The 21,593-nt window shown below is 38.7% G+C and overlaps 1 protein-coding gene across 1 annotated transcript; it reads right to left on the reverse strand.

The window, feature by feature from the left end:
* Positions 1 to 107: 107 nt before the first annotated feature.
* On the reverse strand, positions 108 to 20,586 carry EIF3J (eukaryotic translation initiation factor 3 subunit J). Its single transcript, XM_031453161.2, has 8 exons — positions 20,425 to 20,586; positions 20,236 to 20,339; positions 10,300 to 10,354; positions 9,708 to 9,799; positions 5,105 to 5,219; positions 3,067 to 3,228; positions 1,583 to 1,656; positions 108 to 1,213 (listed from the first exon to the last, which is right to left on the reverse strand). The coding sequence occupies exons 1-8, from the start codon at positions 20,468 to 20,470 to the stop codon at positions 1,082 to 1,084; spliced, it is 780 nt and encodes a 259-aa protein (XP_031309021.1). The 5' UTR covers positions 20,471 to 20,586; the 3' UTR covers positions 108 to 1,081.
* Positions 20,587 to 21,593: the final 1,007 nt, after the last annotated feature.

Raw genomic sequence — 21,593 nt, forward strand, 5'->3', positions numbered from 1 at the left:
TCCACTCATCAAGTACTTATTAAGCTTTGTAAGTACAGAGAGAACTCTAGTCCCAAGAGCTTTTGTTCTATACTCTCCAAAAATATCTCTTGGGAGGTAACACAAAATTTAAGTCCTCACAATAGTGACTTTATTAAATTAGTTGCTTTATAAAACATTGCAGATGTCATAATTGTTAACATAACAATTTACCAAACTGTAGTTAACTGGTGCAGTTTGCTGAGCATGTTTTATAAAGGAAAGGAAATGCCAAAACCCTGTTAAAGTTGTTCCATTGCAGCCTAGGAGAACAAAGGAGATTTGTTTCTCAGACACTTAAATCAGGCAAGTAGAACAGGTAAAGAGCTTCCCTCCCCCATCTGAAGCACTCCATCAGCAGAATAGTCTGATAAATAGAAACTAGACAGTCTGTGCATTCAAGAGATTCCACAACTTGCAATGCAATAATGGAAAGGTTTACCTTCTTCAGCTTCGAAGTTGGAGGGTTTTGGTCATTTAATTTTTAAGTATCAAACTAGTGCTTTTCAGCTTTTCAGCCGCCGTATCTTCACTCTGAGATAAGCAGTCTTCTTCACAATGTATTTTTAACATCCTCACGCTCAATTTTAAGACAAAGCAATTTTAATACTAGGTGCACACCACACGCCCTTGCTGCAGACTGCTTTTCTTGACAAGTTATGAAGTAGTTCAAGGAGGTATGGTTAAGGCTGTATTACTGAAATGGTGCTGGTAAATACTACACAATTTTTTTTGTCATGTTGCAACCTTTGTTTCCAATTTAGTGACTGCTGCTATGGAATCAGATAGCAACAATGACACCATTATTAGGCTTGTTGTTTTTTGTTTTTTTTTAACTATGATTTAGTAGCAACAGAGGTTCCCAATTTTAACCCCTTGGCAGCAAGATCCAAGTTCCCTCATTCGCACATTAGCACCTAAGTGTCGAGGGGTTAAATAACCAGCACAAAAGATACTGCACTTCTGATTGTAGCATTTGGCAGAACTGAAAGAAAAGGAAGTTGTGCTACATGTTGAAGGGATTGTGGGCAACAGAAAGAAGACACCGGGAGAAGATAAAATGTCACATGAAGTCTTCATAGTCTTGTACATATCCTCCATCATAACCACCATAATCTGCCAGATCGTCTTTCATGGTGGCCTTTAATCCCCCTCCAGGAACTACACCTTTCTTCTTCTTTTTGGCTTTGCTTTGCTGAAGATAAAACAAGAGTTAATTCATGAGACTTGATCTACCATGGGCATCTTATTTGGTATAGCAACCCTCACCAAGACACCAAAGCTTCTGGTCCCAGAAAAACCTTAGCTCTCTAGAGGGGAATTTCCCCAAAGCTAACTCAGGGCAACTTCTACTATTAATTCAGGGAAGAACATGAACATGTTCATAAACAAAAGGACGGTAATGGCACTCACACGGCTGTCCTAGTCCAATATAAATGGTACTGGTGAATTACTTGACTTCTGTCCAGTTTCTTAGGTCAGACTCCTACTACGCTTGTTGAGAATATTATGCCTACACCTTAATCCTCGTGTAATACACATTTCCCACACAGCTTGCTCTTACCTTTTCTTGCTTCTGTTTTTCACTGCAAAGCACAGTCAATGAATTGGTAATCTTTTTCAAGTCATCTATTTCCACTAAGAAGGAAAAAAAAACTAATTTTTAAGCATTCTGGGGAATACATAAAAGCAAAATATACATTTTTCCAGTGTTATGAGAAATCTAGTTTGTCCAACATTAACTTCAGTAACTTTGAAAAGGCTTTCTCTTGTTTAACATAACATGGTAGAGACTCATTCATTTCTATGGCTAGGCTTGCTAATGAGAACTGTTTAAAGTAAAATGGCAAACTCAGCAACAAAAATTTAACTTTATAATGACCTGTAATCACCTAGACACCACTGCTCAACCACAGAGAAACTGGAAGTGTCTTTATAGCTCACAATGCTCCCTTTTTCCTTATCCAGTCTAAACACGCAGAGAATAACCATCATGAGTTATGGAAATAACACATCCTTGATGCTCAGTGAGGACTGTGTGAATGAACATGGAATGACAATTCTTAAACCTCCCCATCCCTTGGGGTCTCCATTTTAGCACAGGAACGAGAATAAAAATCGTAGGTATCTCAGAAATCTACGTGCCCTACCAGGAAACGAAGCCTGTTTAGTGGACAACACATAAAAATACAAAGCTGGAAACAGATATGAATGAGATTTTAGCTACCAAAAAAAGCACTCAGTTTTGGTTAAAGAGCACCTTCAAGAAAAGGAAAAATAGTATATGGAAAATAAAATACCAACTATGTATATCACTGATCAAATCAGAACCCCTAGTTTAGCAATAATTTCTCAAAGAAAAACCCAATTTAAAATTCATTGTGTAGAATTTTTTTCCCTCAATCTTAAAAACAGTAAATACTAGCAAAACCAACCCCTTCCACCTTAATGCTATGCCACCCCTGGTTGTCACTCTCACATACCCTGCTCCTGAAATGTATGACTCTTCTCAGGGCATGAAACTAAACCCACGGACTCAGAATGGGTGCCAAGCAACTTGCACCTCGTCACAGGCTTCCTTGTTTATAAAATGAACAGACACTCGCTGTGGTCTCACTCAGCTCTAAAATTCTGTATGCTCAGAAATCATTTTCCCCCTAAAATACTTCCCTAGTCTCTTTCAATACATAATTAGATAAAGGAAGAAGTTGGTGTTTTATTAGCTGTTGTGCCAACAAACACAGATGTCTCTTTGGGAAGCCGTTGTAAAAAAACATTTAGAAGGCAGCCTCAAAAACCAAAAACAAACCCAGGACATATTTCACAGAACTAGAACAAATCATAATAAAATTTATACATTAAAAACAAAAACAAAACCACTCAAACTCACTGTATATTTGCACAACACTCCCAAGATAACTGCTAAAAAGCAAATCCTAAATATATTCTAGCACCCCCTGCCCTGCCCCAAGTCAATCTCCATCCTCATGTGTATGACATGCCCTTACTAAAAGCCATCCACAGGGGCAAAAGATTAGAATTACTTACATGAAATACACACATCTCGAACTAAGGCTTCCAAAAAACTGGCATAGTATAGTGACTTTTCATATTGTGTAATTTTATCTTTTAGTAACTTTCCAAACTCTGTGAAGTCATCTCTTGAAGATGGGTTCATAGCATCTATTCCATAAACTGTATTATTAACACCTGTAGGAGAAAGGGAACACTGAAAACATCAGAAAGATTTTTTTTTAATTTATAAACCAATTAGCTATCTGAATAACCCTGTTATTTCATTTTAAAGCAGAGGTTCTTGATCTGGATCCACTGAAATACTTGGACAAAAATTCAAGTGATCGGTACATAACTGCTGTATCATAGCTTATTTCAGTATTTTGATACTTATTTCAATATAACAAGTTTCCTCCATAAGCAAAATCCTGTGTATTTTATGTATTTAAGAAGGGGCCCAAAGACTTCCCAGACTGCCAAAGGAGTCCCTGGTGCAAAAGGGATGCTCTTAAAGCATTTGTCCAAGAACAGTCCACAGTAAAGTTGAGACAGAAGAATCAAAGTAAATAAAGATGGTTCCTGTGAAAGTTTCCAGCTAACTAACTCCAGAAGCTAAGCACAGATAAACCATGTGTTAAACCCCCCAGGGGTAAACCATGTATTAAATCCCAATAGAAAACTTTATCTGACCTAAAAGGATTCTAGGCTGCGACACTGTGCTTCCATATACTCCTAAATAGTCAAGTAAATCAGTTGTTAACAGTATTATTAATTCAGTGTTTTAGTATGAGAAACACAACATTAAAACCCTACTAACCAGGAAGCAGGGGAGGTGGTGTGAGGTATAGCTCAGTAGCAGAGTGCATGCTTAGCACTCATGAGGTTCTAGGTTCAATCCCTACTACCTCCATAAAAATAATAAGTAAATAAACCTAATTAACCCCCCAAAAATCCTATTAACCAAATGATGACTGTACGAATATATGTTTTTGCCTTTTAAGTGTAACTGGTGTCCTATCTTAGAATTTATGGGTACCACATAAGTCTTTCTCTTTAATAAACACATGGGTGGCTTCTACCATCCTATGAAGACAGGATAATGGCCAAGTGCCCTCTTTAATGAGGTAAGTGCAGTTAGGACAATGCCAAGCCCATGCCAGTTCACCAGTGACTCTTCAGACTCCAGAGACCCACCCACGAAAGATAAGGTCACATTTCCAATGGAAAAGAGAATGGACGGTCACTACAGTCAGCCTGCCTGATCCATTTTAAAGAAGAGAAAGTGGGGAGAATCAAGATAACTAGGTCTTTCTTGGCTCTAGGTTTCATTTCAAAGTTATTTAACTGTTTCAACAAGACACTCTATTCTGAAAAGTACTCAGGAAGTAATGACAACAACAAACTTGGTTAAATGAAGTGAGAGTTTTTAAACTATTTCTCTGACCATGTTTCTCACTTTACTCCCTATGCCATGTTAACTCTCCCCCTGGAACACTATGAACTTAACCACTTACAGAATCCTGAACATATCTTTTATCTCATGTACTGAGCACAGCTGCAGGCATGGCATACAGAAATGGAAGCCCTCTAAAGACAGGACATAGTGAAGGCCAAGAAGAGGTACCAAAAGAAATGACACTGAGCACATGAAGGCACAACCAAAGCTGAATGCCCCATGGGACCAGCATGCTACTGTCTTAAGTCCTGCCCAGACTTCAGACCACAAGACACGGTACACTCAGTTCAATATTGAAATCTCAAAGCTATAGACTTCACATTTCACCCAAATTTCACCCAGCTGATAAATATATTTATTTGGGTCCAATGACTTTTTATGTTAATAATCTTTTATATGATACTCAAAATGTAATTATCAAAAAGCTAAACATCTCACTCTACCTTAAGTAATGAAATCTCAAATATAAAGATATTAAAAACTGCTTTCTAATATCTAGATTAGCCAGTATCAGATTTCTTCAAAGATGTTTTTTGAATTTTCATAACCCTTAAGACTTTTTCACAATATTTACTTGGAACTTCAATACCACACTGTAATCACAACCCCACTTACCAAAAGTTTCCTTCGCTAATTCAAGGTCTGACTCCTCCTGTAACTTTTTTAGCCGCAGTTTATCTGCTAACTGTTCTTCCGGTGTTAGCACTTTAGGTTCTTCAGGTTCTTCTAACTAAAATCAGACAGAAAGTTTTATTTTTTTATTTTATTATTATTTTTTAACATTTTTTATTGATTTATAATCATTTTACAATGTTGTGTCAAATTCCAGTGTAGAGCACAATTTTTCAGTTATACATGAACATATATATATTCATTGTCACAAAAAGGACTGGGACTGTAATGGGCCCAGTATATTTCTGTGTGGTATGAACTTTTTTTCTAAATACACGTAATTATAAATAATAAGCAAACACTTAGAAAGTATTTACTGTATTTCAAGCATTCTTCTAAACACTTTAGATATTCATATCCCAATTTTACAGGAAAAAAACCTGAGGCGTGAAGCAACCTGCCCATGGTATCAGGTTAACATAGACGATAATGGGACAGAGTTGAGATTTGAAAGCTGGGTTTAATTTATGGTAATTTTTTTAAATTAAGGAAATGAGATTGTAGATAATGTAAAATGGCACTTTCATACACTTTGGCTAAGACTGTGTATTAAAACCACCTTTCTAGGGTAACTTGGTAGTATGCATCAAGTCTTGAAATAGTCCTATATGCTTTAATCAAATAATTCCACTTCTACATATTCATCTTAAGAAACCAAAGATCTGTACAAATATTTAACCAAAAGGATGTCAAATGGAATATTACTCATAATATCAAATAAATTTAGAGACAACCTAATTGCTCTGTAACAAAATGGTTAAATACAGTATGGCACGAGCCATATGACAGTGCAGACATAAAAAAAATGTTTTTTGTGGGGAGGGAGGGTGTAGCCTAGTGGCAGAGTGCCTGCCTAGCATGCACAAGGTCCTGGGTTCAATCCTCAGCACCTCCACTAAAATAAGTAAAATAAAAAACTTTTTTAAAAACATGTTTTCTCCCAAAGAATTGGAAAAACATTTCCCCCTTATTTATCTTATTCGTATTATATTTTAGTATTATAAAAATAACACATTATACTGTTCACATACAAAGGAAAAATTGTCACGTATTTCCCAACCCCACTTCTCTGAGATGACAGTTAACAGTTTAATGTATATCATTTTTATATCCTGATATAATTTTCTACAACAAATATGTATTACTTTTACTATGAGGGAATATATTTGATAATATTTATCAAAGTGGGAAAATGGTGAAGGGAATTTGTGCCACATGGTTATCCATGCCTGTGCAATTTGAAGATTTTGATTCAGAAGTCCACTTCTGAAATAGATCACATTTCTCACGGAGAAGATGAAATGAGAAAGATCATGCAGTTATGAAGTCTCAGAACACTTTTTACAAAGAAAAAAGGAAACTGTCTCAACTGTCTTAGACCTGAACATCATTACGTATTTCCTGCAAACAAAACTGAATATGTCTTTTATTTTTTTAACTGGAAATGTCTTGACTCAACAGTTGGCCTAAGATAAAATTAGTTCACTCAAAGTAAAGTTTCTTTATGTTGGAGACTAATATCAAGATACAACAAAGTAAGTGGTAATTCTAACCTCAATGACCAAGAAAGATCCAATCAATATAACTTCTTAGACTGAGCTGAAGGATCCATTGCTTGTTGTGATCATGTAAACACATATGCAGATATTTTTAGATATACAAATACAAATTATTAAAAAGCATCTAAAATGTTCCTGACTAGGGGGAAATATACACTCTCACCCATGGCTGGCCATTGCAAACTGATACAACCCAATCAGGAGGGCAATTTGGTAATATTTATCAAGACTACAAATGTGATTTGTCCTTTGACCCAGCAATCTCACATTTGGAAATTTATCCCTACAAATATGGCCACATCCATTACAAATGATACACACATATGGTTATTCATGGAAGCACTGTTTATCAATGAAAGGACTGAAGGAAAAACTCCATTCATCAACAGAAGATTGGTGAGATAAATTACGGTACATCAAGGATGGAATATCATACAGCTATTTTTTAAAATATGAGGACAAATAAACAAGAAACTAATGAAAATGCTTTCTTATGGGGGTGATAGCAAACATGGTAGAGAAAAGAGGGATGGATGTTTGAAACTTTTCTGAGTATACCATTTAATTCCATTCTTGTAGTTGTGTTTTCTGAATATATTTCATATTTAAAAGTTAAGTGAAAAGAAACCTTAAAATTGGAAACAAACGGAAATAAATGACTCTAAAATATGTATCAAAATAGATAAAATGACACAGGAAAAACGACTTTAGAACCCAGGACAAAATTATACATCCTCAGTAGGATATACTCTAAGTGCCCCAAGAACAGCAAGGAAATGCTAAATCTCACTCAGCAGCTGTACATTGTTCGTAGTACTGGTATTGTAGAAAAGCCAATAAACAATTATGTTAACATTATTAGAAACCAGGACTTTCAGAAGAGAAAATATCAAAATAAACTAATGATTATGTACGATTCATCAATGAAAAGGGATCTCGATGGCAAGGCCACTCCTATAATACTGAATACGACTGGCACCTAGATTTGGCCTCTAAATATCATTTCACACTAAAAGGATCCCTAGTAACTGATTCCAGGCTAAGAGATTTTACCAGGTGAGCTAGCACTTACTGTGCCATAACACAAGGAACCTTTCAAAGATTAAAAGCATTCTGTCAAAAGGATGAAGATGGAAAACAACTCAGAGGGACTCCTACTGTCCAAAGTTGGGACAATTTAAGCATCAAAAACACAAAAAAAAACTTGTATCTGAAAGAGTTTATAAAACTCTTTAAAAAAATCTTAGAAGTCCATAAATTTACTCAAAATGAAAAAAAAAAAAACCCTACAAACCCCTCATTTTTCACCACTTGAAGTTATTACACCCCCTCCTTACTCTGAAAATTGGTAACTAAAAGAATGAAGCTTTTACTCTGCCTTTCTAGTATTGACCATATCCAAAGTAACCAAACAGCAAAAGCAGCAGCAGCAGCAGCAGCAGCAGCAGCAGCAGCAGCACCAGCCTATAAAAAAAAATTTTTTTTTAAAGGAAGTGATAGAATGAGAAAAATCACCATTCTGCAATCCCTAAAGAAAGAATTAGGCAATGATCATCAGTGATACTAAAACTACTGGGTGAGAAGTTGACATGAAACTGCGTAACCTGTAAGGGGAAACATGTTATTTTACAACAGAAGTACCAGGCTGTCACCAACTTAACCCCGTGATCAATTTTAGCATCACTAACAATGGGACAGACATTACATGACTCCTGATGTGACATGATGCAATACGAAGCATGCAGCATTACCTTTAAAGTATTCCAACCAAAAATATTTAATTTGAATTCAATCAAAATTTTAGACTTTGCTGCCAAGGTACAGAAAACTCCAACTATAAGGAAGCAATAAGACAAATCCAGAAGGTGGGATGTTCTTACAAGACAACTGCCCTACTCTCTTCAATAAATCAACGTCATTTTAGAGAGAAAAACACTCTAGGATACATTAATAACCAAGTGCAATGTGAGGTCCTTGTCTGAACAAACCATATGTAAAACACACTTTGGGACAATTAAAGAAGTGCATACAAACTGAGTATTAGAGGATCTTAAAAAATTACTGTTCATTACATTAGGTATGTAATCATGTGAGAAATATCCTTGCTTTTTCAGAGATGCATACTAAAGTATTTAAAGGTAAAATGCGTAACATTTGTTATTTACTTGATTATATTTTAGCCAAAAAAGAACATATGAATCAAGTATGGCAAAATATTAACAACTGTTAAATTTAGGTGATGTGCATGATTGTGCATGATTGTATCTATTATGCTATTTTCTCCTTTAGGCTTGAAATTTTTCTTAATGAAAAGTCAAGAAAAATTAAAAAGCTCTCTATGATCTATGGAAAGATCTCTATGATAAATAAAGCAAGGTAAAAATTATTTTTAAAAAAGGGAGGAATATGACTATACAGTTATATCTAAATATATAAAGTCACCTCAGAGACATAAGAAGCCAGTATTTACTAATGGGATAGAGGGAGAGAAACAAGACAAATTAGTAGAGTTGGGAGTACTTCTTAATATTGTTTTGATTTTTAAATCATGTAAATGTGTTTTCTATTCAAAAACAAGTAAATTAATACAGTATTTCTGATCTTGCTCCAAATCAGTAACAAAAACATTTATATAATACATGGCAGAGAAATGGACACATCTTGTATGTCACTCAATAGGTACACTACAAATCACAACTAGAGAGAGCTGCAGGCACTGCCAAAAATCACTGACTAGGGTCACAACACAATCATGATTGTTCCCAAGTGTTTGTGGAAACTTAGAAGACATTCTAATACATAAAGCTTTTAAGTCTGGTTTCTGCAAAAACCACAAATTGTTTGTTCTGGGATCACCTTATCTGATGGTGTCCATTTACAGTCTTTACAAAGCTCTTCAAATGGTTAGGTATTATCTGCTGCCTGCTAAGATACTGCACCACTGCTAACGTGAGGAGTCCATGTTTTAGAAAATGAATAGTACTTACCCTTTTTTTAATTTCTTCTTGCCTTTTCTTCTGTTGCCGTTCTTTCTCTTTTATCTTCTCTGCTATTTTTTTCTTTTCTGAAATTTTTACTTCTGAAAGAAATGTTTTAATCACAGTTATCTTGACTATTTTCCAATTTATGGATGAGACAGACCTGATACTTATACTTCAAGAGACCAAATCTCTCCCAGCTCCAATTTCATATGATGATTTCCTGGCAAATATGAGGAAAGTTCTGGGATTCTTCCTTTCTCCTCTCTAATCTGACTCCTAAGACTCAAACAACTCCCTTCATATTTCCCCACAGTCCTTTAGGCAGGACTTAGATCATTTAACAGTGATGCCACATCCTCTACTCCCTCCTCTAACAAAAGCACTCAAACAGAAAAGTGCGAGCTATGTAATCTGATTATGTTTTGAGGAGAGAGAAGAGATGAAGGGAGATGAGAATGAAGTGGGAATGGAAGGATATTTGGTTACTGAAAATACTGAAATTTTCAATTTTGTAAGCATTTTGTTATTTGTCTTAACATAAGCAAGCAGATGTTCACTAAGATATAAAACCAAAAGTGGAGCAACTCCAGTGGCTCACCTGGTTTTACTTCTGCTTCCTCTTTTTTTTCATCATCATCATCATCCCAGTTATCCTAAAGAAAAAGACTGCCGTTACATTACATTCTTACATGGTTACTTTTCCATGTGATCTTTATTATCAGCTTGTCTAACTCCATAGAAATAAGCTTGTTGGTATTTTTTTGGTGTTGCATTAACCTTATAAATTAATTTTGGGAGAATTGACATCTTATAATGTTGAACTGCCTTAGGCAAGAAAAAGGGCTGTCTTTCCATCTGTTCAAGCCTACTTCTGTATATTTCAAGGAATGTTTTAAAGTTTCTCTCTTAGAAGTTTTGCACATTTCTCTCTAGGTTTATTCCTAAGTATTTCATCTTCTCTGTTGCTATTTTAGTTTTTTTTTTTTCTTTTAGGTCCTCTAACTGGTTATTTGTGCATAGAAAAGCTACTGATTTTTGTATATTAATTTTATATCCTGCTACCTTACTGAATTCACTTATTACTTAAATTAGTTTTATCATTGATTCTCTAGGGTTTTCCAGGTATATTGCCATATCATCTGCAAACAAGAGATAGCTTTATTTCTTTTTTACCAATTCATGCACCTCCACAATTGACTTCTCTTATCTAAATGCCCTGGTGAAACCTCTAGTACAGTGTGAACAAACAGTGGCAGAGATAAAGGCATCCTTGCCTTGTTCTTCTCTTAATGGAAATGCCTCTAGTGTTTCTCCATAAAGTGCTATGTTATGCATCCCACCACATTTATGCAGTAAAATTTATCAGTCTTTTATTGCCTCTGGATTCCAAGTCAGTTAGAAAATCTTTTCTTAAAGCAAGGAATTTTCTTCTAGAACATGTATTCTTTCAGTGTTTTTTTCATTTAGATCTCTGATCCACTGGAATTTTTTCTCTTGTAAAGTATGGATCTAATTTTAATGTTTTTTCCAAATGGTTACTCAGTTGTCACAGCACCATCTATTAAAAAGCTCACCCTCTCAATATTTTATAATAATTATAAGTGGAGTATAATCTTTAAAAATTGTGAATCACTATGTTGTACACCTGAAACATATAATACTGTAAATCAATTACACCCCAATTTTTAAAAAAAGTCTGTCTTTGTCCCTTGATTTACCATACACTAAATTTTCACAGGTACTTGGTATATTTCTTTTTTTTTTAATTGAGTAATAGTCAGTTTACAATGTTGTGTCAATTTCCAGTGTAGAGCACAATTTTTCAGTTATACATGAACATACATATATTCATTGTCACATTCTTTTCCGCTGTGAGCTACCACAAGATCCTGTATATATTTCCCTGTGCTATACTGTATAATCTTGTTTATGTATTCCACCTATGCCTGTCAGTATCTACAAATTTCGAACTCCCAGTCTGTCCCTTCCCACCCCCCTCCCCCTTGGCAACCACAAGTTTGTATTCTATGTCTATGAGTCTGTTTCTGTTTTGTATTTATGTTTTTTTTTTTTAAGATTCCACATATGAGTGATCTCATATGGTATTTTTCTTTCTCTTTCTGGCTTACTTCACTTAGAATGACCTTTTCCAGGAACATCTATGTTGCTGCAAATGGCATTATGCTGTCATTTTTATGGCTGAATAGTATTCCATTGTATAAATACACCACCTCTTCTTTATCCAGTCATCTGTCAATGGACATTTAGGCTGTTTTCATGTCTTGGCTATTGTAAATAGTGCTGCTATGAATACTGGGGTGCAGGTGTCTTTCTGAAGTAGGGTTCCTTCTGGATATATGCCCAGGAGCAGGATTACTGGGTCATATGGTAAGTCAATTCCTAGTCTTTTGAGGACTCTCCATACTGTTTTCCACAGTGGCTGCACGATACTTGGTATATTTCTGCTTTCTATTCTATCCCACTGATCTACTGTCTCTTCACATACCAGGGCCATACTGTTTTAATTACAGGCTTTATAGTATGCTTTTATGTAAGCTAGTGCTAGTCCCCCCCGTAGGCTTTCAGGTTTTCTACTGTTTTCCTGGCCATTCTTGCATGTTTGTTTTCCATATGAACTTTTATATCAACTTGTCTAACTCCACAAAAAAGCTTCTCCATTAACAAAACACAGGACAACCAAGCCAAAACTAATAACCTCTCTTAAATAATCCACTGTTATATTAAATAAAAATTTGAGAGGGCTTTATACTTCTTACTTTCCCAAATGTAAAAGCAACCAACATTTTAGCCAATAGTTTGATTATTTCAAGCAATATTCCATACAACACAACCCTGGTTAAGGAATTAAATTATGCAGGGCACTTTAAGGTAGATCTATACTTTGTCTCTTCTATGCCTGACAGTCACTGAGCTAAATAATAAACCACTATCAAACGATTTTTAAAGGCTCCACAGAATTGAGAAGGTTTAAATTTAACAGAGAAAGAAACAGCCCCGTGTTTAATTAACCAGGGCTTTAATCTATAGGTAGCCCGAGCACTGTCTCAGCAACCCCCAGGCACAACTATGACACGCTGTTTGAAGCTGAGCCACAGGATGACAAATGCAAAGCAGGAGGCCCTGACGCTACTGGAAGAGACACAGGCTGACTAATATGCCATAACTATGACACCAAGCTTCTGGCTTTATAACAAGACAGATCATAAAATCTGAATCAGTCTAGGTTTATAAATTAACCAAGGCACGATTCTTAATAAAAATCTGCAAATCCAAAGGAAAAAAAAAACCTGATTAAGGCTACTACAGGGTCTGCAAGCAGAGTGGGGAGAACTTGGTATAAAAGTGAAAATATTTTTATAGTTACCTTACCTTTGCAATTTAACCCACAGTTCAGTTAACAGATTGAAAGCAAAGCAGCTAGTCACTGGACACCTAAGATACTAGAGTTAGAAATTAGAGAGCAGATGTTTGCATTACCCCACTGGTTTGCTTAAGTGCTTGTATCATTACACCATCGTACAAAAGAACCAGAGAACTAAAAATAAAAGTTAACTACCAGGAGTTTGGGGGTTCTTGTTGTAATCTTCACAGAATATAGGAAAGCCGGGTCTGTGGGTGATATGCTGCTTAGGCAGTGCTTCAGATAGGACCATGTGCTTACTTCCAGCAGATGTTTATCTGTAACTCTCTACCAATAGCAGTGATGATAATAATAACAATAGATAGCATTTACTAAGTACTTACTTTGCACCAAGCACTGTGCAAAGAACTTTACATGTAGTAACACAGTTAACCCTCACTTAAGTCCTGTAAGGTGGTGTTATCCCCATTTTACCTATAAGGACACTAAGGCCCAAAGATAGCCATCCCACAAATCTCCCCCCCCCCCCCCCCCCCCCCCCCACCCCCCCCCCCCCCCCCCCCCCCCCTCCCCCCCCCACCCCCCCCCCCCCCCCCCCCCCCCCCCCCCCCCCCCCCCCCCCCCCCCCCCCCCCCCCCCCCCCCCCCCCCCCCCCCCCCCCCCCACAAATCTCAGTGAAAAATAATGAAGGAACCTATTTTGAACAAGCCAAAGTTCCTTTAAAGCATCATATTAAACATGACTTCTTACCTTAGTCCTGAAGTATAAAATAAATGTCTGGGAACTAGGTACCTCCAAACCAACAGTCATTCTTTTAATTAGTTCTGGAATGAGCTTCCTTAGAATTGCAGGGAATCTCATCAAAGAGGAGGGTTATAGCACATACTAAGATCTGCCCAGCTACAACTATGTCAGTTACTTATCTCAAATTGCCTATGATGGATTTTTACTAATTTTAGGAAAGGAGTCTGGTATGAGGAGGTCAAGAGGGGAGAAGTATGGCTGAAAATGTGCTCTATCTCAATAACGCCAACATAAACAGACACAATAGAGTGGTATTTTTGTTCATTGCTGACGTTCCTCAGTTCCCTTTATCAGGAAAACATCACCCCACACATATCACTGCTCCTTCAGTATCTCATTGACACCAACTCTACCCCATCCCTGGTTTCCCTATCAAAGCATAAACCTTATCCCAGATAGTCGTTAATTAAAGTGTCCCATCAGTGCAGCCATAAGGCTACCTAGAATTCCACCACAGGATAGTTGGAACAGTCATTCCTATCAACAAGTCCTGGAAATAACCATGGCATCTGCTCCTCAGTTCATAAAAGCATCACAAAAGGCAAGCCTTGTTTGTCGCCCTCATCCCAGAGTGCTTCAAACAAGTCTGCCCTGAAGTTAGTCCCATACTGGGAACAAGTCCCTGAAGAAGGCAGCATAGTGATGTCAGCAAAAAGAGACTGGTCAGTCTTCCAAATAGATGTAATCCCCAAAACAGAAGGCCAGGTAGCTTTCCCCAGGAACTTAAAAGAGTTTCTGCTTCCTTACTTGTAAAATTTGCAGGTGCCCCAAAAGTAAATGTAAAGTAAAATGTCTAAATCTGCCCAATTTTCCATAAACATCAGGACTTTGTAAATGTTGACAATAAGTTGAGAAAATGCAAGAAAGGTTCCTACAGAAACACCTCAAATTAACAGTTAAAATAGGGAGTATGTCTATAATTTAGTAAGCCCTAAACGGTTATCTGGTTCAAGAGACTACCTATCAATATCCAACTGAATATTTACCCAATTATTTCTGGTAGCCAATAAATCTTCCAGCTATAATAACCAAATTATCTTCAAAAGTACCAACCAGACTGCTCTCCTAAAATGGCTAGCTTCCTTAGAAGAGAGGCTGTTTATAAACTACTCGCTTATCTATTCTTGTTCTACAGATATACACCCAGCACCATTTGAGCCACTTCTCTGAAAGAGATGGCTGCTTTTCAAGTTTAAAACCAGCTTCCCTGTATAGCACAGGGAACTATATTCAATATCTTGTAGTAACTTATGTTGAAAGAGAATATGAAAACGAATACATGTATGTTCCTATATGAGTGAAGTGCTGTACACCAGAAACTGACACAACATTGTAAACTGACTATACTTCAATAAAATATATATATATATAAAAAACCAGCTTCCCAAATGAATACCACCAAGAATTGAAAACAAAACAGAAAAGCTTAAACCTTGCTTTCTTTTTATTTCTAATAATGCAGCCAATAGTTGGCTAATCTGTCATTTTTATAAAATACAACTCCAGAATGTCGCACGCAATGAGAGAACACATTTAGGCCTGAAAATGCTTTCCAACTTACGCAAGATATATTTATAGATTGTCAAACAGAAGTAGCTTCAAATGAGCAGTAAAATTCTGTCCCATAGCAATATGTTAACTAACATATATTTTTCCCCCTTCTAAAGTAGTTTGGTTTAGATAAAGCATAGTCTCTTGCAGGAAAAGAGCCTTTTATTGGTGTTCTATAAGCTGTACTGACCTGCTCTGAGAGGCCTCAGAACTCTGTAATGAGCTCCTGCCATGGCTATACCTCCCAGCAAAGTTTAGTTTTTAAAAGAAGACCAAATGTTCTTCTCAGAACTATGCTGGTCTCTGGAAGCCAAGGTAGCAGCCTCAAAAAATTCTACTTCGTTTATTTCAATTCACTAAGCTTTTTTAAATTGAAGATAATCAGTTTACAATATTGTCAATTTGTGGTGTACAGAATAATGGTTCAGTCAAACATATACATTTATTTTTCATATTCTTCTTCACTATAGGTTACTACAAGATATTGAATATAGTTCCCTGTGCTATACAGAAGAAACTTGTTTATCTATTTTATATATAGTAGTTTGTGTCTGTGAACAATTCACTCAGTTTTTAACATTCTACTGTGGCTCAGCACTCAGCTGAATTCCATCTCAATGCCTACCTGTATCATATTTAGAACTGTTATCAATCAATTCTACTTTAAATTCCTGGCTAAGCTAGATCAAGAACAAAACAATGAACACTGAACAAGTGGCTTCTTTATTTTCATTGGTCCAGCATGACAAGTACATTAGGTAAATATTATTCAATAACAAACATGCTTCCTAACTAAAAACTTAGTTTATAAAAATTGTCAGTGTACTGAAATGATATAATTGGTATTTTCAAGATAATCTGGTTGGGGGAGGAGAGCAGTATATGGGGATATAGAAAGAATAAGATTGTGGGTTTATTAAACTTTTCTTTCTACCTCTGTATATGGTAGGAATTTTTCATAAGAAGTTACACACACCTCAAGATACCCATTTCCTGGCAAAATGCCCACCTTCTGAAAATTTCCCAATAATCTCCCATGTCTCTGAAATATAGATTCCCTATTTCAGAGTGTCATTTCCATGCTTGAAAATCTCCTCACTCTGATAGATTTAAATTATTAACCATGACAGGATCCTAACAGTTGAATGAGTAGGATAAAGCAGGCAGTTTTCAACTAAGTCAGTTCTCTAGGTTCTTTTAAAGAAATTCTGTAATTACTTTATAAGAAGCAAATGCCTGAGATGCCTGATCACAGCCAACAGTTTTCTCAAAGAAAACTCTACACTTTCTGAATAAACCTAGCTTCTAATCTTTTTACTGAAATGATGGGAGACTAGTAAAACTGAGTAAAAGTTGTATTATTCCCACCTGTGGTGGGTGGGTACTCACTGCCTTCTGAATCAATACTGCCTTCTCAATCACTGCCCACACATCATTCTAGCCACAGGGAAGGAGTCCAGAGATATATGCCAAGCAAACAATTCCCACTGCCTCTGCATAACATCAAGATAGTAAGAAAAGGAAAATAAAGCCAATGTAGCAGGGAAGTATGCTCCCTAGTTCTCCCTAGTTCTTTTTAACTGGGAAGAAGTATATAGACTTCTACCCCCATGAACATTAACAATTCTACAGTTTCACTTAAATCCACCTCTGCACTTTCAGATGGCTATTTGAAAAGTCAAGGGCAGTAAAATGCTATAATGTCTACTGAAAGACAGTAAATTATTGGAGCAGGTTACTGTTACAAAGACCTCAGTTTTGCTTTCCTTTCTCAGGACATTACAAATGACATTAAACCTATATTCCTGAAGGTTAAACATTATTAGATGCTGACATAAACTGAAGAACTTACTGTTTCTACATACCTTACTTTTGAAGATTTTTTTAAAATTCACATACTGTATTATGTAAGAACAATGATTATTCAACCTCATTTAAATTAAGCCTTGTTTGCATCTCCTTGCCAAAGGATTAAGTGCTAAAACATTAGAATTCAGAAATTTGATATTACAGGTACACCTCGCTTTTTGAAAATTCACTTTATGCCATTCGCTTTTACAAAAAGACCTACATTAGTACCTTTTTGTTAACTGAAAGAAACCCAAAGAGGATTTTAGCTTTTATGACAAATGAAAATAGCATTCAGCATTTGTTTTGTAGCAAGCCATTACAGAGGCAGTGCCCAGTCCAAACAGTAACAGTGGCAAAGCCAAGCTCCTTCCCCAGGACCTACACTCAGCATCAAGCTGCCATAACTTTGAAGCTACGTCTGTGAGCATCTGTGCTTTATCTTGATTTACTTTGTGCATTCCTTAGCAAGATGTGTCCTAAAGGAACTGCTTCTTCTCTTTATGCCATTTCAGCTCTGGAAAAGTTTCATAGGAATGCTCTACTTTCGGATAGCGGGGGAAACCTGTACTATCATTCAAGGGGACAAATGTCAACTCTAGATTGGTAACCTCTGAGAAAGCAAACATTTTCTTGAAAACGACGGTCATTCCATTCAAAACAAAAAAATTCATGGTAAACAGCCACTGTGGAGAGAACTTACTCCTACTAAGCTTAGGAAACCACAAAATGTGGCACAAAAATAACCCCCAGCTACAAGATCTAAAGAGCCTAAGCATATGTTCCATTAGCCAGAAAAATTGATGTGATAGAATTAACATTTACTAAGTGCCTACCAAGTACCAGGTAAATCTGCTTTATGCTTGATATACTCTCTCACTATCTCATTGATAATATTGATATATTATCTCAAAATGCAAAATGATCTCCTGAGGTAGCTTCTGTAAGGACAAAATTGGGAAACAAACAAAAATGTTTAAACTGGCACATGACCACAAATACAGACAATGTCAAGGCAACAAAATAGACCTACATCTGTCTGAGTCCAAAGCCCAGGAATCAAACTACTCCACAGATAACTTTTGAGAATTTGGAGAAACTCAACAGAAATAAACCAACATTTCAACTCAAAAATAAAATGGACAAGTTTAGCTTTCTAATCCAAGATCAACTTCAAAGTTTATATATAAGAAATAAGCCATCTGTATAAACGAAAGAAATTCTGCACTGAAAGTGTGACAGGACAAAATGACCACTATGATCCCTTTCAACATGTAAATCTCCAAACTTAGTTCCAAGTGGTCAGAATTATATTTATCAGTATTGACACTATTTAGATCCACTTATCTCAGGCAGGCTACTACTTCATAATATCATTCCAGACACTCCATTCAAACTTCATTTTCTGGTTAATTCTTTCCTGATCTCTCTAATTGTTTCTTCTCATTTGCTAACTTATTCTCAATTTTCGTAACAGATGTCTTAACTCCTACATCCACTATGCATAGAAAAAAGGAAAGAACAAATCTGAACTAAAGGCTCAAAACAGAAAATCTGCTACAATGTAGGGAAGTAACTAATATCTTGCAATGAGGCTGATAACACAATCCATTCCCATGTCTATACTACCTGTAAATGAAGTATCTAAGTATCTTCACAATATTACTCATTTATTAACCCCAACGTGCACAAAGTTCACATCATTCTAGAACGTCAGGCTGTTCAATGAATTGGATATCCACCTCATCAGACTCAGGAGAAAAGGGTAAAATCCAAACAAAAGCAGTTATTAATATTAAGTTCATGGTGATTATCTAGCTTAAATTTTTTTCAAGCCAAGGAGAAGAATTTGTAGGGTTGTCAGCATAAGCTGAAGGGCAGAAGTTCACTAAATGAATCAAAACCATAAAAAAAAATTTCCAACTCATACAAAACTTTATCTGCACAAATATAGAAAGATTTTGAGAACTTTGTTAATAAGAGTCAACATTTTGCGCTTGCGACTTTTGTAGCTACTTAAACAAACGAAGCAGTCATAATGTCATCTGAAGCCATATGATTAGCCCCAGAAGTTTTCAAAAACAAACGACGACGGTAAATCAATCGGGTTCAAATCTATCTAAAAGGCATAGGAAAAACAAAAACAAAAACAAAAATCACACTGGATCCTTAGTCTTCTCCAACCACCAAATCTTCAATATTTCCTTACGCGTTTCTGTGTAGATGGATAATAACCCGCTCTGTCAACTCTCCATTTTTCAGGTCGCCGTGTGGACTACCCAGGTTCTGACCACTAACTGCTGGCTATCTCAGTACTCAGTTCATGCTTTTACCACAGGGTGGGAGAAGGGAGGCTAAAAGTTGTTTCACTTTACTGTTTCTATTTGTCTTGCGTGGAGGAAAAAAGGTGGCTGAAATTAAACCACAATATTTCACTCATCTAACAGCTCGAACAAACCCTACAAATGGGCCTTTAGAGATAATGGCCCTGAGGAGACGTGAGCTCGAAAAGGCAGATGGGTTGCAAGGCTTTCCATATGGGGCTTTCCATGGGGCTCCATCTTCAACTTCCCAGCCTCATCCCTGCGAGCAGCTCGGGACCGCGAAGTGTGCACGTGGGCCGGGCCGGCTGCTGCTGTCACCTCCCGTCGCCAGTTGGCGGGTGGGATCCAGGCCGGGGCGCGGACCTTCAAAGAAGGGCTAGGGCCGGGGCCGTCACCCTTGCCAAGGAAGTCCGAGAGACCACGCTGCCCGCGTCCGGCCCATATGGCCGGCGAGCGGAGGGAACAGGGCTCCGCCGGGCCCTACGCTCGCGCCTGTACCCACGGCCCGCAGGCCCGGGCGGAGCCCCTGGGCCCAGACTCCGTCGGCCCGCCCTTTGGCGGGCAACCCGGCCCGCGACGGCGCCAGCCGGCTCCCGCGCTGCCCAGAGCCCCGGCCCGCACCCACCTTGACGTCCTCGTCCTCGTCCTCGCCTTCCCAGCGGTCCCCGCTGGCGGTGCCACCGCCCCCGACCTTCCGCACCGGGTCTTCCACGGAGAACGTGTCCGCGTCTACGGAAGAGAGCAAGCCGCATTAATGCCTGCCTGGGCGGGGGCCAGCGCCAGCCCAGGCCCTGCCCCCGGAACTTCTCCTCACCCCAGGAGTCGGAGTCCCCCGCCGCCGCCGCCGCCGCCGCCGCCATCTCGCGCCGGTGTGAGCGTGTGTGAGGGGAGAGAGAGCGAGGAGTTACCGCGGCGGAGGTGAGTCACTCGATCTGCTCTCGTTAGCCCGCGCAGGGCAGGCTGGGACCGTGGCTGACTGAACGCCCGGATCCAGGCCCCGCCCCTCTGGCAGCGGCGGCGGCGACGCGCGCACGGGCCGGAAGGGGGCGTGGAATAAGGTGGGAGAGGCGGAGCCTCCAGTGCCCCACCACGCGGGGAGGTCCTAGGGGCTAGTGGGTGGAGGTAGAGGTAGCGGCTAGGAGACGGCCACCCTACCCTGGGCCTGCAGAGGACGTGTAAGTGCAGGAAAGTTAGCAGGGCGGTCCCTTGCCTGGCGCTCGGCTAACGCCTGTCCTCGACACTCTTGTTCTGCCAACCTCAGCCCGTCCCTGATCTGTGGGGTGCGCCCTCCCTCTGGTCAGCATGGATCGCCACCCGTGGCTGCTGGCTGATACCAAGGAGACCCCCAGCCTCTCCACGCGGCACACAGAAGTGGGCTCTGCACGCCACGCCTGCCTGTGGGGGCGGTGGACTGGCCTCCCCGACCCCGGGAGGGCCCAGTCGCGTGCTCGGCCAGGCAGGATCCTCTGGAAGCCTGGGTGCGCAGGGCGCCCGGGAAGGAGCGAGTAGAGAGGGCCGAGTTCCTGGTAGCCTTCCCAGCCAGGGTACTCAGAGTCAACTCCTGGCACGTTTGCTTCGAATTAGTCAGGAAGGGATCGGAGAAAGCCCCAGTGTTCAAGGCTTTTCCCTTCCTGTGAGCCTCTTGAAGCCAATACATGATACATTCTTTCGCAGAATTATTTCGGAAGTTGGTCTGCGCTAAGCTTAAACTCTAGCTTTGTCCTCAAGGAGCGCACAATCAAGTAGCAAAAATACACATGTAAACAAATCTCGGCGCAGTGCGATGACTGCAACAAAAAGGAGCATTGTGAGGTTAAATGTAAAATGGTAACATTAACGGCGGGCAAAGGGGAGAGCAGTAGGATGCGTGAAAGGCTTCCTGAGGGTAAACGCTGAGGAGATGAGTTTTACAGACCAAGTGAAATTTGCTCCAGTGTTTTTCCCGTAGAAAGAATCGTGTGGTCCCTCATCTGACTGAATGGC

Source organism: Camelus dromedarius, chromosome 5, assembly GCF_036321535.1.
Source record: "Camelus dromedarius isolate mCamDro1 chromosome 5, mCamDro1.pat, whole genome shotgun sequence".
NCBI classification, from domain to species: Eukaryota; Metazoa; Chordata; class Mammalia; order Artiodactyla; family Camelidae; genus Camelus; species Camelus dromedarius.

Bases quoted from the DNA above. Each gene is read 5' to 3' on its own strand.
- EIF3J (XM_031453161.2), bottom strand. From the start codon at position 20,470: ATGGCGGCGGCGGCGGCGGCGGCGGCGGGGGACTCCGACTCCTGGG. The intron at 20,340-20,424 runs GTGAGGAGAAGT...TCTCTTCCGTAG, and splicing joins GGGGGACTCCGACTCCTGGG to ACGCGGACACGTTCTCCGTG. The intron at 3,229-5,104 runs GTAAGTGGGGTT...TTTCTCCTACAG, and splicing joins ATTAGCGAAGGAAACTTTTG to GTGTTAATAATACAGTTTAT.